We start from the raw sequence: 13,237 nt of genomic DNA on the forward strand, positions 1-13,237 counted from the left end.
GCAATGTCTGGCATGTAGTAGGCACTTAATAAATATCTGGGGTATTGGGAATTCAATTCCACTCAATAAACATTTATTAAATATTACAAGGAAATTGAAACAGGCAAAAATTATCAGCACCTGGAGGAATCTGTAAGGTTCCTGAGTTAAGGTTTGGTCTAACATAAACATACTCTGACAAAAACAGAGTACAGTGGCAAACATCTCCACCCTTATCTATGACTGTAGGTCTGTTGTGACATCCCATTATTGTGGTCTTGATCACTGTAGCCTCCTGTTGATTCATATTGATCTTTCCTTCTATTACTATACAGCCTCAATATTCTTTTTTTCAAATGAACTCTCATGTAAACACACTCTTATCTTAGACTAAAGTTGATTTTCAAATCAAGTATAAGATTTTAAATTTATCCTGATAAATATTAACATAAATTACACTTAAAAGTAATTTTTATTTTTTTTTAGTTCTTTATTTTATTAATTAATTTGGAACATTTTCCATGGTTATAGGATTCATGTTCTATCCTTCCCCTCCTCCTACCCCCTCCCATAGCTGACGCACAATTCCACTGGGTTTTTTTTAAGTAATTTAAAATGAAATTAATTTTCTCTTTTTTGATTTTTTCATTACTACTTTTCTTTCTAAATGTTCCCCAGCTATCCCTGTAATAATACAGCTTAGAATTTTCCAGGAGTTCACTGGCCTGTAGTATACCTAAAATTTGTTAGCATGCTATTGTTCCAACCAGCACCTGTGGCTAGACTACTCCAAAGACAACTGGACTAGCCAGGAAGTCGTTCTATAAATTTGAATTCCTAAAATATATTAATATTTGCTATTATTATGACCAGCACACATGCTTAGACCACCCCAAAGACAAGAGAACATCTACAGCTTATAAACACATATAGACCTTTATTTTATGTATATATTTTATTTGTGTTTATTTAAATACATAAATATATGTATATACGTATGCATACACACACATATCAACTGCCTGGCATATGACTGTTTAATTATATAAGCAGGCCATTTTCCCAACTCACAATCTTAAAACTACCAACCTTGACCTAGGGGAGGACTCATTAAGCAACATTAAAATACCCCACATTTATGCTCATATGCTGACTCATTGGGCTATATGTAAAATGGAGATTGAGTAGGGATTGGGGGAGATCAGATTCTACTTCTGACACTTATTACCTGTGTGACTTTGGGCAAGTCATTTAGCCTCTTCATCTGTAAAAGGAGGAATTCGGACTAGATGGTTTTTGAAGTTCCTTCTAGACCCAGATCTGTGATCCTGTCATCTTATGATCTCAAGATCATATCTCTTCCTCAGCAAGTTCTCTCTGAAAAAGAATTATTGTGGTCCTGGTACACCATTATCTCAAAGGATGCTAACCCAAATATGCGCCTAAACCCACTGGATCCCAATACAGGAACCAAAATAAAAAGTCTTGCTTAAATAATTATCCTTCGCAGTATGAATGGAAACAGGATCTTAATTTATATGTTTGTTTAGTAGGAGACATGTCAAACCTTAACTTAAAAACTTGCATAACTCAAGCACAGACCATTTTAATTTAGACCCCAATGGGAATGGATCATTTGACAGCTCCTTGATCCTCTAAATCTTAAAAAATTCCTCTCTCATGGGACAGCACAGCATTAAGCTCTGTAGGAATTTTCCCTTTCCTGCTTTGACATTATTACATGATTTTTTCTTACCGAGGTCAAATCCAAATGCACCAGCAGATGACATAAAAACCAGATACCAAGTAAAAGTCAGCTCTGCACTTGCCAAAAATAGCATAAAATGGTGGTGATATTTCCACTGTCCTTTCTGAAAACAGATTCAGGCTTTCACAGGCTTTCCATCCACCATTGCCATCAAAAGTGGCAGCTGAAAGAGGCATCAACAGAGCAGTGAATATAGAGGCACGCACAGAACAAGACAGAAATAAGGAGGATACCATCAGCCACAGTTAGGAAATGCAAATTAGTTCCAGTACAATTAAATTAGATCTATGGATTGCAAAGTCACAGAAGGTTAAGGAACTAAAGTTGTAGGAGAGTGGGAGGTTTGAACATTCCTGACTTTTCAAGCTTGTGGTTATGGAAAGCAGCCACATTCTCTCATGTATCATTATCCCATATAGTATACCTGTTAAAGCAAACTAGGCTAGATGGTCCATGAGTCAGACCAATGTGGCAATTCTTATGTTTTTTTTAAATTAAAAAAAATTTTAAATATCTTTCCATGGTTACATGATTCATTTTCTCTACCTCCCCTTTTCCTTCCCTGCCTCCTAGAGCTGACAAGCAATTCCACTGGGTTATACAAATGTTATCACTTGATACCCATTTCCATATTATTCATTTCTGTAACAGAGCAATCTTTTAAAACCAAAACCCCAAATCATATACCCATACAAACAACTGATTAATCATGTATTTTTCTTCTGTGTTTCTACTCCCACAGTGCTTTCTTTCAATGTGGATAGCATTCTTTCTCATACATCCTTCAGGATTATCCTGGATCATTGCATTGCTACTAGTAGCAAATTTGATTATGTTTCATTGTTCCACAGTGTTTCAGTTTCTGTGTATAATGTTCTCTCGGTTCTGCTCATTTCACTCTACATCAGTTAATGGAGGTCTTTCCAGTTCATATAGGAATCAAGCAGTTCATCATTTCTGATAGCACAAGAGTGTTCTATCACCATCATATACCTCAATTTGTTTAGCCATTCCTCAGTTGTGGGATACCCCCTCATTTTCCAATTTTTTTATCACCACAAAAAGAGAGTGGCTGTGAATATTTTTGTACAACCCTTTTTTATTATCACTTTGGGGTACAAACCTACTAGTGGTATTGCTGGATGGGCATGCATTATTTTAAGACTCTTTGGGCATAATTCCAAATTACCTTCCAGGATGGTTGGATCAATTTACACCTCCACCAGCAATGCATTAGTGTCCCAATTTTATCACATCCCCTCTAGGATTTGTTTTTCCCATTTACTGTCATATTGGCCAATCTTCTAGGTGAATTCTTATGTTTTTATTGAAACACCATGACTAATCCCACTTTTCTCAGGTAGGAGCTCAAATCTAACCTTTCATTTTAGCAAAATAACATAGCATAACATAATAAATATAATATAGCATATGTGATATGATAAACTATTATAACAATAATTATAATGATATGTTAATACTAATGTACAATGCAAAGTCCCTTCTAGTTCAAAATTCTGTAAGTAATGTTCTCTCTTGAAATAGTTCTCAGCATTTTCTTCATTACACTATTTGTTACAAGTACGAAAGATTAGTAAGGATCTGTTTTTCTAAATAATTTATTTTCTGTCTTTTTTTTTTGATCAGGGTATTTACTTTCAGTGAGTTTGATCTTCTAAAAACAGCACTATACTGGGTCTATCTCCAACTAAACCTCAAAATTCAATCAGTTCCAATCTATGAAACTGTCCTGGCGTTTTTTCACAGGTAACAAGCCTCAAATGTTAGTTATTATGTAAAACAACAACAATCACAAACTTCAACATGACTTCCCATGAGATGATGGAACTGTGAGTTCTATAATTTAAGAGTAGAATGCAATTTTGTTATGAGATATAAGATTTGAGGATGGATTTTAGCAAATTATTTATTTAGAAACATAAATATAGCTGTTATAAAAGGACCATATGGTTCTGCAAATTTGTTTTATGTTGAATAATAAGCATTATATAGTTGGTATATATTATATGTGTATAATATATACCAGAAAAGAAATACTTTGTTGGTCTTAAAATACCTTATGTTTGAAGTGTATTTTAATTAGGTGTCCTTATTTAAACTACACTAGCAGAACAAAATACTATTTGATTACAGAGCAATTAAATATGCATATTTCGAAAGGACAATGATTGAAAGGTCAGAAGATCAAGGTTGAGTGCTAGTTCTTACAACAATTAACTGTGTGACTTTGAATCAATCACTTCAACATTTTTCCCCACTTATGTAAAATGTAGGAGTTGGACTAGATAATCTCTAGGGTAGTGGTCCTTAAACATTTTGGCCTTGGGACCTTGTTATACTTTTAAAAATTATTAGGCGAAAGGGGGCAGCTAGGTGACTCAGTGGTATGAAATCAGGATTAGAGATGAGAGGTCCTGGATTAAAATATGACCTCAGACATTTCCTAGCTGTGTGATTCTGAGCAAGTCCTTTAACTCCCATTGCCCAGCCCTTACTACTCTTCTGCCTTGGAACCAATTCACAGTATTGATTCTAAGATAGAAGATTATGGTTAAAAAAATTTATTAAAGACCCCAAAGAGCATATGCTTATGTGGGTTGTAACTGTTGATATTTATTACATTAGAAATTAAAACTGATATATTTTTAAATATTTAATCATTAAAATAACAAATCTATACATTAACACAAATAGCATTTTAATAAAAACCATATTTTCCAAAATAATAAAAATTTAGTGAGAAGAGTAGCATTGTTTTATATATTTAATTTTTTATTTATTTGTTTATTGCTTTGTATCTCTCTCTCTCCCTTCCCAACAATGGAGAAGGCACCACTTGACAAAAAAAAAAGTATGTATGTATAAACTATGTATAAAAAAGTATGTATATTGTGTTTCTGTTTATCAGTTCTTTCTGTGAAGGTGGACATTCACACTGTTCTTCAAACATTAATTCTGTATATATAAAGTGCTCTCTTTGCTCTACTCATTTTGCCTTCCATAATTTCATGTATTTCACTTTTTAAAAAATTAGCCTGCTCATCATTTTTTATGTCCTAGTAGTATTCCATCACCACCATATACCACAAATTGTTCAACTATTCCTCAATTGATAGATATCCCCTCAGTTTCCAGTTCTTTGCAACCACAAAGAAAGCTGCCCAAATTATTTTAGAACATGTAGGTTCTTTTTCTTTTTCCCTGATCTCCTTGGGAAACAGACCCAACAGTGGTATTGCTGGGTCTAAGAGTATACACAATTTTATAACTCTCTGAGCACGATACCAAATTGCTATTTAACATATTTTTGCAAGTCTCTTTAATGCGTGGTTATTAGAAGATAACTGGGTTCTCATATCTGCTTCTGCATTCCTACATATTGCTTTGGTTGAAGTATATAAAGAAAATTTGGTCTCATATTATTGGAAAAGAGAAAAGTATTTCAATAGGCAGATAACATCTTAGTGTTATTTTGAAAGTAGTTTTGACCTCAACCCCTAGAAAGGATCTTGAGGACTCCCAAGTGTCTACAAACCATACTTTGAGACTTGCTGTTCTTAGAGATCTTTCAGATAAGACATTCTACTAGTTTTTGGTTTTCTAAAACCATGTATTTTTAACAATTATTTATCACCCACATTGAAAAGGATGAAAGAAAGACTTTATATTGGAAAATAACCTGTCCAATGAAACAGGACCTGGAGAACAGTGATGGGGTGATATAAACAGATGTTACGGGTATACTAGTACTGCTGGGAGTCTAGAACAGTGTTGTGGGTTCTTAGCTCAATGAACAAAACAGCTTAGAATGGCATCTTGGGAGTACATCAATGTTTCCATGATCTTTTTAGCAGTCCTTACCAGTGTCAATTGCAATCTATCATATCCAGTCACTAGAGTGGGTTTCTCTGTTAAAATTTTTTTTTAAATTTCTTTTTGTGGCATCTCACAGATATCAAGCCATACTTTGGCCATCTCTCTGTTGCCCTGTGCTCTTACTGAATGGTCCATCTCCTTTTCCATTCATTCCAGCTTTTTTTTAAACATTTATTAATATTCATTTTTAACATGGTTACATGATTCATGCTCCTACTTTCCCCTTCACCTCCCGCACCCCCCCACCCATGGCCGACGCCCATTTCCACTGTTTTTATCATGTGTTGTTGATCAAAACCTATTTCCAAATTGTTGGTAGTTGCATTGGTGTGGTAGTTTCGAGTCTACATCCTTAATCATGTCTACCCTAACCCATGCGTTCAAGCAGTTGTTTTTCTTATATGTTTCCTTTCCTGCAGTTCTTCCTCTGAATGTGGGTAGCATCTTTACCATAAATCTCTCAGCGCTGTCCTGGGTCATTGCATTGCTGCTGGTACAGAAGTCCATTACATTTGATTTTACCACAGTATATCAGTCTCTGTGTACAATGTTCTTCTGGCTCTGCTCCTCTCACTCTGCATCAATTCCTGGAGGTCTCTCCAGTTCGCCTGGAACTCCTCCAGTTTATTATTCCTTTTAGCACAATAGTATTCCATCACCCGCATATACCACAATTTGTTCAGCCATTCCCCAATTGAAGGGCATACCCTCCTTTTCCAGTTTTTTGCCACCACAAAAAGCACAACTATAAATATTTTCATACAAGTGTGTTTATTTATGATCTCTTTGGGGGTACAAACCCAACAATGGTATGGCTGGATCAAAGGGCAGGCATTTTTTATAGCCCTTTGAGCATAGTTCCAAATTGCCAGCCAGAATCATTGGATCAGTTCACAACTCCACCAGCAATGCATTAATGTCCCAATTTTGCCACATCCCCTCCAGCATTCATTACTCTGCCCTTCTTTCATTTTAGCCAATCTGCTAGGTGTGAGGTGATACCTCAGAGTTGTTTTGATTTGCATTTCTCTAATTATTAGAGATTTAGAACACTTTCTCATGTGCTTATTGATACTTTTGATTTCTTTATCTGAAAATTGCCTATTCATATCTCTTGCCCATTTATCAATTGGGGAATCATTCCAACTTTTGATGATCCTTTATTTTAATTTGTTTATGCAAATAATTTTAGATAAAATCTGGCACCTGCTTGCACTCACATCCGGTCATACTCTTGCTCTTTGGATCACCTGTAGTTGTGGCTCTGCTGAAGTTGTGGTGTTCCACTATTTTCAGTTGTTAACTGACTTTTTAGGAATTGTAGAAAAAAGAAAGAAATAAAATAACATGAATATTGTTCTATATAGCAACTCTGAAATCCCTGGTTCTTTTAGCTCTGATAACTCATTCAATAAGAATTTATTGAGTGACTATTGTATGCCAACTGCAATGCTAGGATTTAACATATATAGACAAAAATTAAACATACATATTCCAGTCCATAAAAATTAATTTTAATTAAGATTATTTAGAGGATAAGGAAGACTTGATAGTGAAAGTAGTGTTTAAGTTAAACTTTGAAAGAAACCAAGGATTATAAATGATAGAACTAAGGAGGGAATGCATTCTAGACCCAAGGGAATCAGTCAGTGCAAGGGCACAGAAATAGGAAAAGTGGAGCCATGTATAAGGAATATCAAGGAGTCTAGTTCGGCTGGACTGCAGTGTGCATGAAGGGAAATGATATGTATAAGATAAAGATTAAAAAGTAGGTTAGGGCCAGATCATGACGGACTTCATATCTTAAATAAAGGCATTTATATTTGATCTTGGCAGTGATGTGGAGACACTAGAATTTAATAAGAAGGGAAGAGACATGACCAGATATGCACTTTAGAAAAATCAGTTTCTGAAGGATGGATGGAAAATGATATAAGGAGGTAAACTGGAAGGCAATTACAATAATCTAGATTCCAGACAAATGGTTAGAAGGACCTAAACTAGGATAGTGGTCCTACAGAAAAAGATATATGGGAGAGTTGTTTGAGGGATGACATGATAAGGTTTGGCAATTGAATGGATAAGATGAGTGAGAGTAAGGACCATAGTATGACTCCTTAGCTTCAAACCTGGATAACCAGAAGGCTGGTAGTAAAGTACCCTTGAAAGAAATGGGGAAGTTCAGAGGAGGAAAGCATTTGGAGGGAAATATAATGAGTTCTTTTTTGGACAAATTTAGCTGAAGCGTGTGAGATCCAGCTTGATCTGTGAACATTTGATTATGGAGGTCTTGAGCTCAGGAAAGAGATTTAGGGCCAGAAATCTAAGTCTGGGAGATATCAGGATAGATATGATATTTAAATCCTTGTAAAGTGATGAGGTCACCAAGAGAATTTAGAGAGAGAAGAGAAAAGGGTCCAGGACAGAGCACTCTCACAGTAAAAGGGCACATGATGATCCAACAAAGGAGACAGAGAAGGAGCCGTCAGACAAGTGGGAGATGAACCAAGAGAGAGCAGTGTTACAAAAACCCAAAGAAAAGAGGATATTTCAGAGGAAAGGGTAATAACACCGTGTATTAGTTTGGTGTTAGGAAATTCTTATTCTTGGTAGAAAATGTCTCTGACTGCTATGCCTTCTGAGCTCCAGTGTCATGAAATTATGGAATAATAATCATCCACTGCCAAAGACAAAAATAATAGGTTCTACAAAGCTAGCAATCTAATTGCAGCCTCATGCTGTTGCCTAGGAGTAGGCTGAATGTCCCCATGCTACCTGAGAGAATAGGTCAGTTCTAGGGTTCCCACAGCATGCTGGAAGTCTAGGATTAGGAAAAAGTTCTTGCTTTGGCTCAGCTCCCAGGATGAATCGAAGCTATTGCACCCCAGATTCACCAGATCTCAGCACTATCTAATGGCATAATATTCACCGTTCCTCGTGGGTAATGATACTTTCCAGATCATCCACAACTCCACTCTTCAAGTATAAGGTGTTTGAGAACAGAGACTATTTTCCACTTTCTTGTTTTTACATACCTAACATAGTGTCTCAGACATAATAGGCACATGGTAAATGTTTAATTAAATTGCAATAAATAGCGGCATGGTGTTGTGGCTAAAGGAAGACCTGGAGTCAGATCCCACTTCTGACATATAGTAGCTACAAGTCACTTAACTTCTTGGTGCTCAATACAACTGTTTGAGATATTATGCCACAGAGAAAGTATCAACCTGCATTAGTAGAGTTTTCTCACCTGGGAATTCCCAATACCAATGAACTCACAGGTCCAGTCGCTATCCCTCTCTCTGGATTATTTAATAAACATCAATTATGGTCATCCATTTTTAACCAAAGTTCTTCTAGGTTGGTGTATCATTTTGAAAGCAATGAGTCAGATTTCTGGCATAGCGGTGCATCGTGTTGACTAAAGCATCCATCTTTAATGCCTTCTTTTTTGGTCCAGCTGTCAGAATTAAACATATTTTACTCTATTTCTTTGTATGTTACTTTGAACCCAAGTGTTTAGACTTTCTATTTTTTTTTCTCTTCCTGATACCCCATGAGACATTCTTTCCTATGAGTCATATACACCATAAGAAATTTCTGTTTGGCTCAAAGTCAGGCTGTCATTTTGGAAACAACATCTCCACACCAAGAGATAGGAAATGAGCTAAAATGTGAGTGATTCATAGCGACTCTGACTATGTTTACTGTGGGAGAAATTAGTGGGAAATAAGAAAGTGATGGTGTGGGTCTCCTTCCATTTATTATGGGACTGTGAGCATTGTTTGGTGGCTTTATATACCATTCCTGATGTCACACATTCAAAGATTATCTCTGATGCTTATTACAGCATATGTTCTCCCTCTCAAGCACAGCTTTTTATTCTTCATGAAGGTATGTTGATTAGATTCTTAAAACCACATTACAACCAGCATGTAGTATGATGCAATTGATTTAAAACCCCTTTGAGACACAGTCTCTTTAAATCATATAATCCCATTATATTTCATCTTGTTATACTGCATTTCATTTTCCCCAAAGGTTTTTAATGTCATAATATAACTTGAAGCAAATCATGTCTCTGGAGGTGATGAAATTGTATGTATTTGAATATTTGGCTCAGAGATTTCTAATGCCATTTTCCTGGTAGCTTCTACCTTAATTACCCTAGCTAGTCATTTTATGATGTCCTCTTCAGCAGACAGAACTGTGGGAAGAAAGCAAGTTAAATGAATGATCAGGGCGTTCTTACCCTTTTCCTCTGACACACACTGGACATTTTGATGGTCTAATGAAGCCTACAATTCCCTTCTTGCTTCTTATAAAATGGGAATGATGATAATACTATACCTACTTCACAAGGTGATTGTGAGGATCAAATGAGATTACACATGTAAAATACTTCATAAACTTTAAAACACTATAAAATACTATTCTTGGCATAGAAAAATTCATAGGACCATAAAGGAAACCAGTCACATTGAAATGTGTTTATGAAAAATATTTGAACAAGTTCACAGAACTTAGGTTAAGAATTGTAACAAGATGATTTCTCTACTTTTTTTAAGGCTCATATTAATTTCCACACTATCTTACCCCCTTTTGGACAGAGTTGCCCTATGTCTAACATTTGCTATTCCTCCCTCTTTCCTCCATACAACTGCTTCTCAAACCTCTTGCCATAAATACGGTCTTTCATACTTTCCTCCATCTCTCCAAACTCACTTATCAAATATTATTAAACATATTTTCTCTCCTTTGACTATTCTGGGCTGATAATTGCAACATATTCACAACTCCCTGTTTCTTTTTCCATATCAATATGCTATTCCTCCTCCTCGGTTCCCTTCCTTCTTCTCAAAGTCAATCCACATCTTTTACTTTCTCCAAAACTCAGTGTAATAGCTAATAAAAATAATAGCTAGTATTTATAAAGAAACTTAGGGCTTAACAAGCATTTCTCATTTAACTTGGGACTAGTAAACCATTTTTAGATGGGAAATAGAGGCAGGTAGAAGTTAAGTGATTTGATCACCTAGCTAGTAAGTATCTGAAGCTGAGTTTGAACTACCTAACTCTATAGTCTATCCACTATACCAACTAGCTAACTCTAGTATGAAATATGCCACCCCCACACAAAACTCCCATCCCATCACCAGCCCTAAAACCATTCTTTTACTCCATTCTTCCTTGGACCTTATTCCATACTCTATTAGCACTTATTCATGTCTTATGTCTTATAAATAGGAATCTGCTGTTTTAGAGGGTGGTAGACCAAATGGAGTTGGGCAGATGGTCCCAATTTAGGAACATTTAAACTTATTTAAACACATTAGCTCGTACTTAAACCTATTAAAATGTTTACAAAATTTAATAGCTCCAGGAGGACTCATTAATGTGGGTTCTTCCTCCACTGGCATAGACCACAGCCAATCCAAGTCTTTTCTTCCTTCTGGGAAAATCTCATTCATGTTATTTTACCCTCACATGTTAAAGAATGTCCTCTGGGTCATTTATGTTTTGTAAAACAGTGTAATATTTAGGCTGTTTATCTGTTGTCCTTTATTACTGCAGTTTTATGAAAGTAGTTTAATTTGGGGGCATCTGGGTGGCTCAGTGGATTGAGAGCCAAGCCTAGAGACGGGAGATCCTAGGTTCAAATCTGGTCTCAGACACTTCCTAGCTATGTGACCCTGGGCAAGTCACTTAACACCCATTGCCTAGCCCTTACCACTCTTCTGCCTTGGAACCAATACACAGTATTGATTCTAAGATGGAAGGTAAGGGTTTTAGAAAAAAAAAGTTAAAAATTTTTTTACTCAGGAGAAATATAACAATTGTCTTTTTTTTAAAAGTTATAATGCCATTTTTTTGTTTTACATTACAAACATTTCCAGATAGCACCCATCCCATGAGAACTCTTTTATAATACAAACAAAAAAATGTAAAATAAGACAAAACAAACAATAATGACTTAATCTGCATGTTTGCAACATTCCACACCTGTAGACCCCCCCCATTTCAAAAGACTTTTAAAAATAAACAGAAACCTCTTTTCTCTCTCTTCCTACCTCTTCTTGTCCGATTGAAAAAGGAGAAAAGAAAAACATTTTTTAAAAATCATATTACATAGTCAAACAACACCAACTTTCTCATTGGCTTTATTAAAAAAAATACAACATTCTGCACTTTAAACCTATTAGCTATCAATTTCATCGCTGGTGTTCTGCAATCATGCATACTCATTTCATTGTTATGGTTCTTATAGCTTTGAAAATTGTTTGTTTTTAGAGTATTGTCATTGTATAAACTGTTCTCCTGGTGCGGTTCATTCTATACTTCACCAGTTTCTAAAAGTTTTTGAGATTATCCATTTTTATAATATTGATGCTATTATATAAATTGTTCTCCTGGTTCAGGTCTCTTCATTGAGTGTCAGTTCATATGTCTTTCAGTGGCTTCCTTAAATCATCAATTTCCTTATTTCTTACAGTAGTTATATATTCTGTCTCATTCACATATTACAATTTATTGAGCTATCGTCCAGTTAGTTGATGGGCATTCCTTTGGTTTCTAGTTTTATTGCCACTACCAAAAGAGCTTCTATAAATAACTTTGTACAACTATTTTTACACATTTCTTTGATCTCTTTTAGATACAGAGCTACCAGTGGCAAAGCTAGTGGCAAGTTAGGACAGCTAGGTAGATCAGTGGATAAAATGCCAGATCTGGAGCCAAAAAGATCTGAATTCAATTCTCAGACATTGACTGTGGGACCCTGGACAGGCATTTCATCACAATTTGTCTCAGTTTATTCATCTGTAAAATGGGAATAATAATAGCACCCACCTCATAGGGTCGTTGTGAGGATTGAATGAGATAGTAGTTGTAAAGCACTTAGCACTGTACCTAGCGGATAGTAAATACTTAATAAATGTCAGCTATTATTATTATTAATAAAACTGGGTCAAAAGGCAAGCACTGTTTAGTAACTTTTTGTTTTCCATAATGATTATACCCACCCATTCCCAGGTCCATTAACCATCAAAATGATTATTTTTCTACAATGTTTATCATTTTCCTTTTTTTTTTTTGTCATCTTTGCCAATAAGATGGATGTAAGGTAGCATTTCAGAACTGCCTTTGATTTGTATTTCTCTAATTAGTGATTTGCATTATTTTTTCATATAATTATAGATAGCCTGAATTTCTTCTCTTGAGAACTATCCATTCGTTTTCTTTTTTCTTTAAACCCTTAACTTCTGTCTTAGTATTAATTTTAAGATAAAAGAGAGGAAGAACTAGGCACCTGGAGTTAAGTGACTTGCCCATGGTCGAACACCTCATAAGTGTCTGAGGCCAGACTTAAACCCAGGGTCTCTAGGTTCTGGTGCTCTCTCTACTGTGCTGCCTTTATTCTTATCCATTTGAATCCATTCATTATATATTTTGGAAATGAGATCTTTATCAAGGGAAACTAGCTGCAAAGATGGTTTTTCCCCACTTACTTATTTCCTCTTTATTTGTAGCTTTATTGAATTTGCGTAACAACCTTTTTATTTATGTAATCAAAATTATATATTTTATCTT

The 13,237-nt window shown here is 35.4% G+C and overlaps 1 protein-coding gene across 1 annotated transcript in view; it reads left to right on the plus strand.

The window, feature by feature from the left end:
- Positions 1-13,237, plus strand: part of BTBD16 (BTB domain containing 16) — a 140,785-nt gene that overhangs the window by 74,033 nt on the left and 53,515 nt on the right. Inside the window, exon 10 of the mRNA XM_044662609.1 lies at positions 3,395-3,514. Coding sequence (XP_044518544.1) covers positions 3,395-3,514 — 120 coding nt within the window. The remainder of the gene's footprint in view (positions 1-3,394; positions 3,515-13,237) is intronic.

Source organism: Gracilinanus agilis, chromosome 2 (genome assembly GCF_016433145.1).
Source record: "Gracilinanus agilis isolate LMUSP501 chromosome 2, AgileGrace, whole genome shotgun sequence".
Taxonomy (NCBI): domain Eukaryota; kingdom Metazoa; phylum Chordata; class Mammalia; order Didelphimorphia; family Didelphidae; genus Gracilinanus; species Gracilinanus agilis.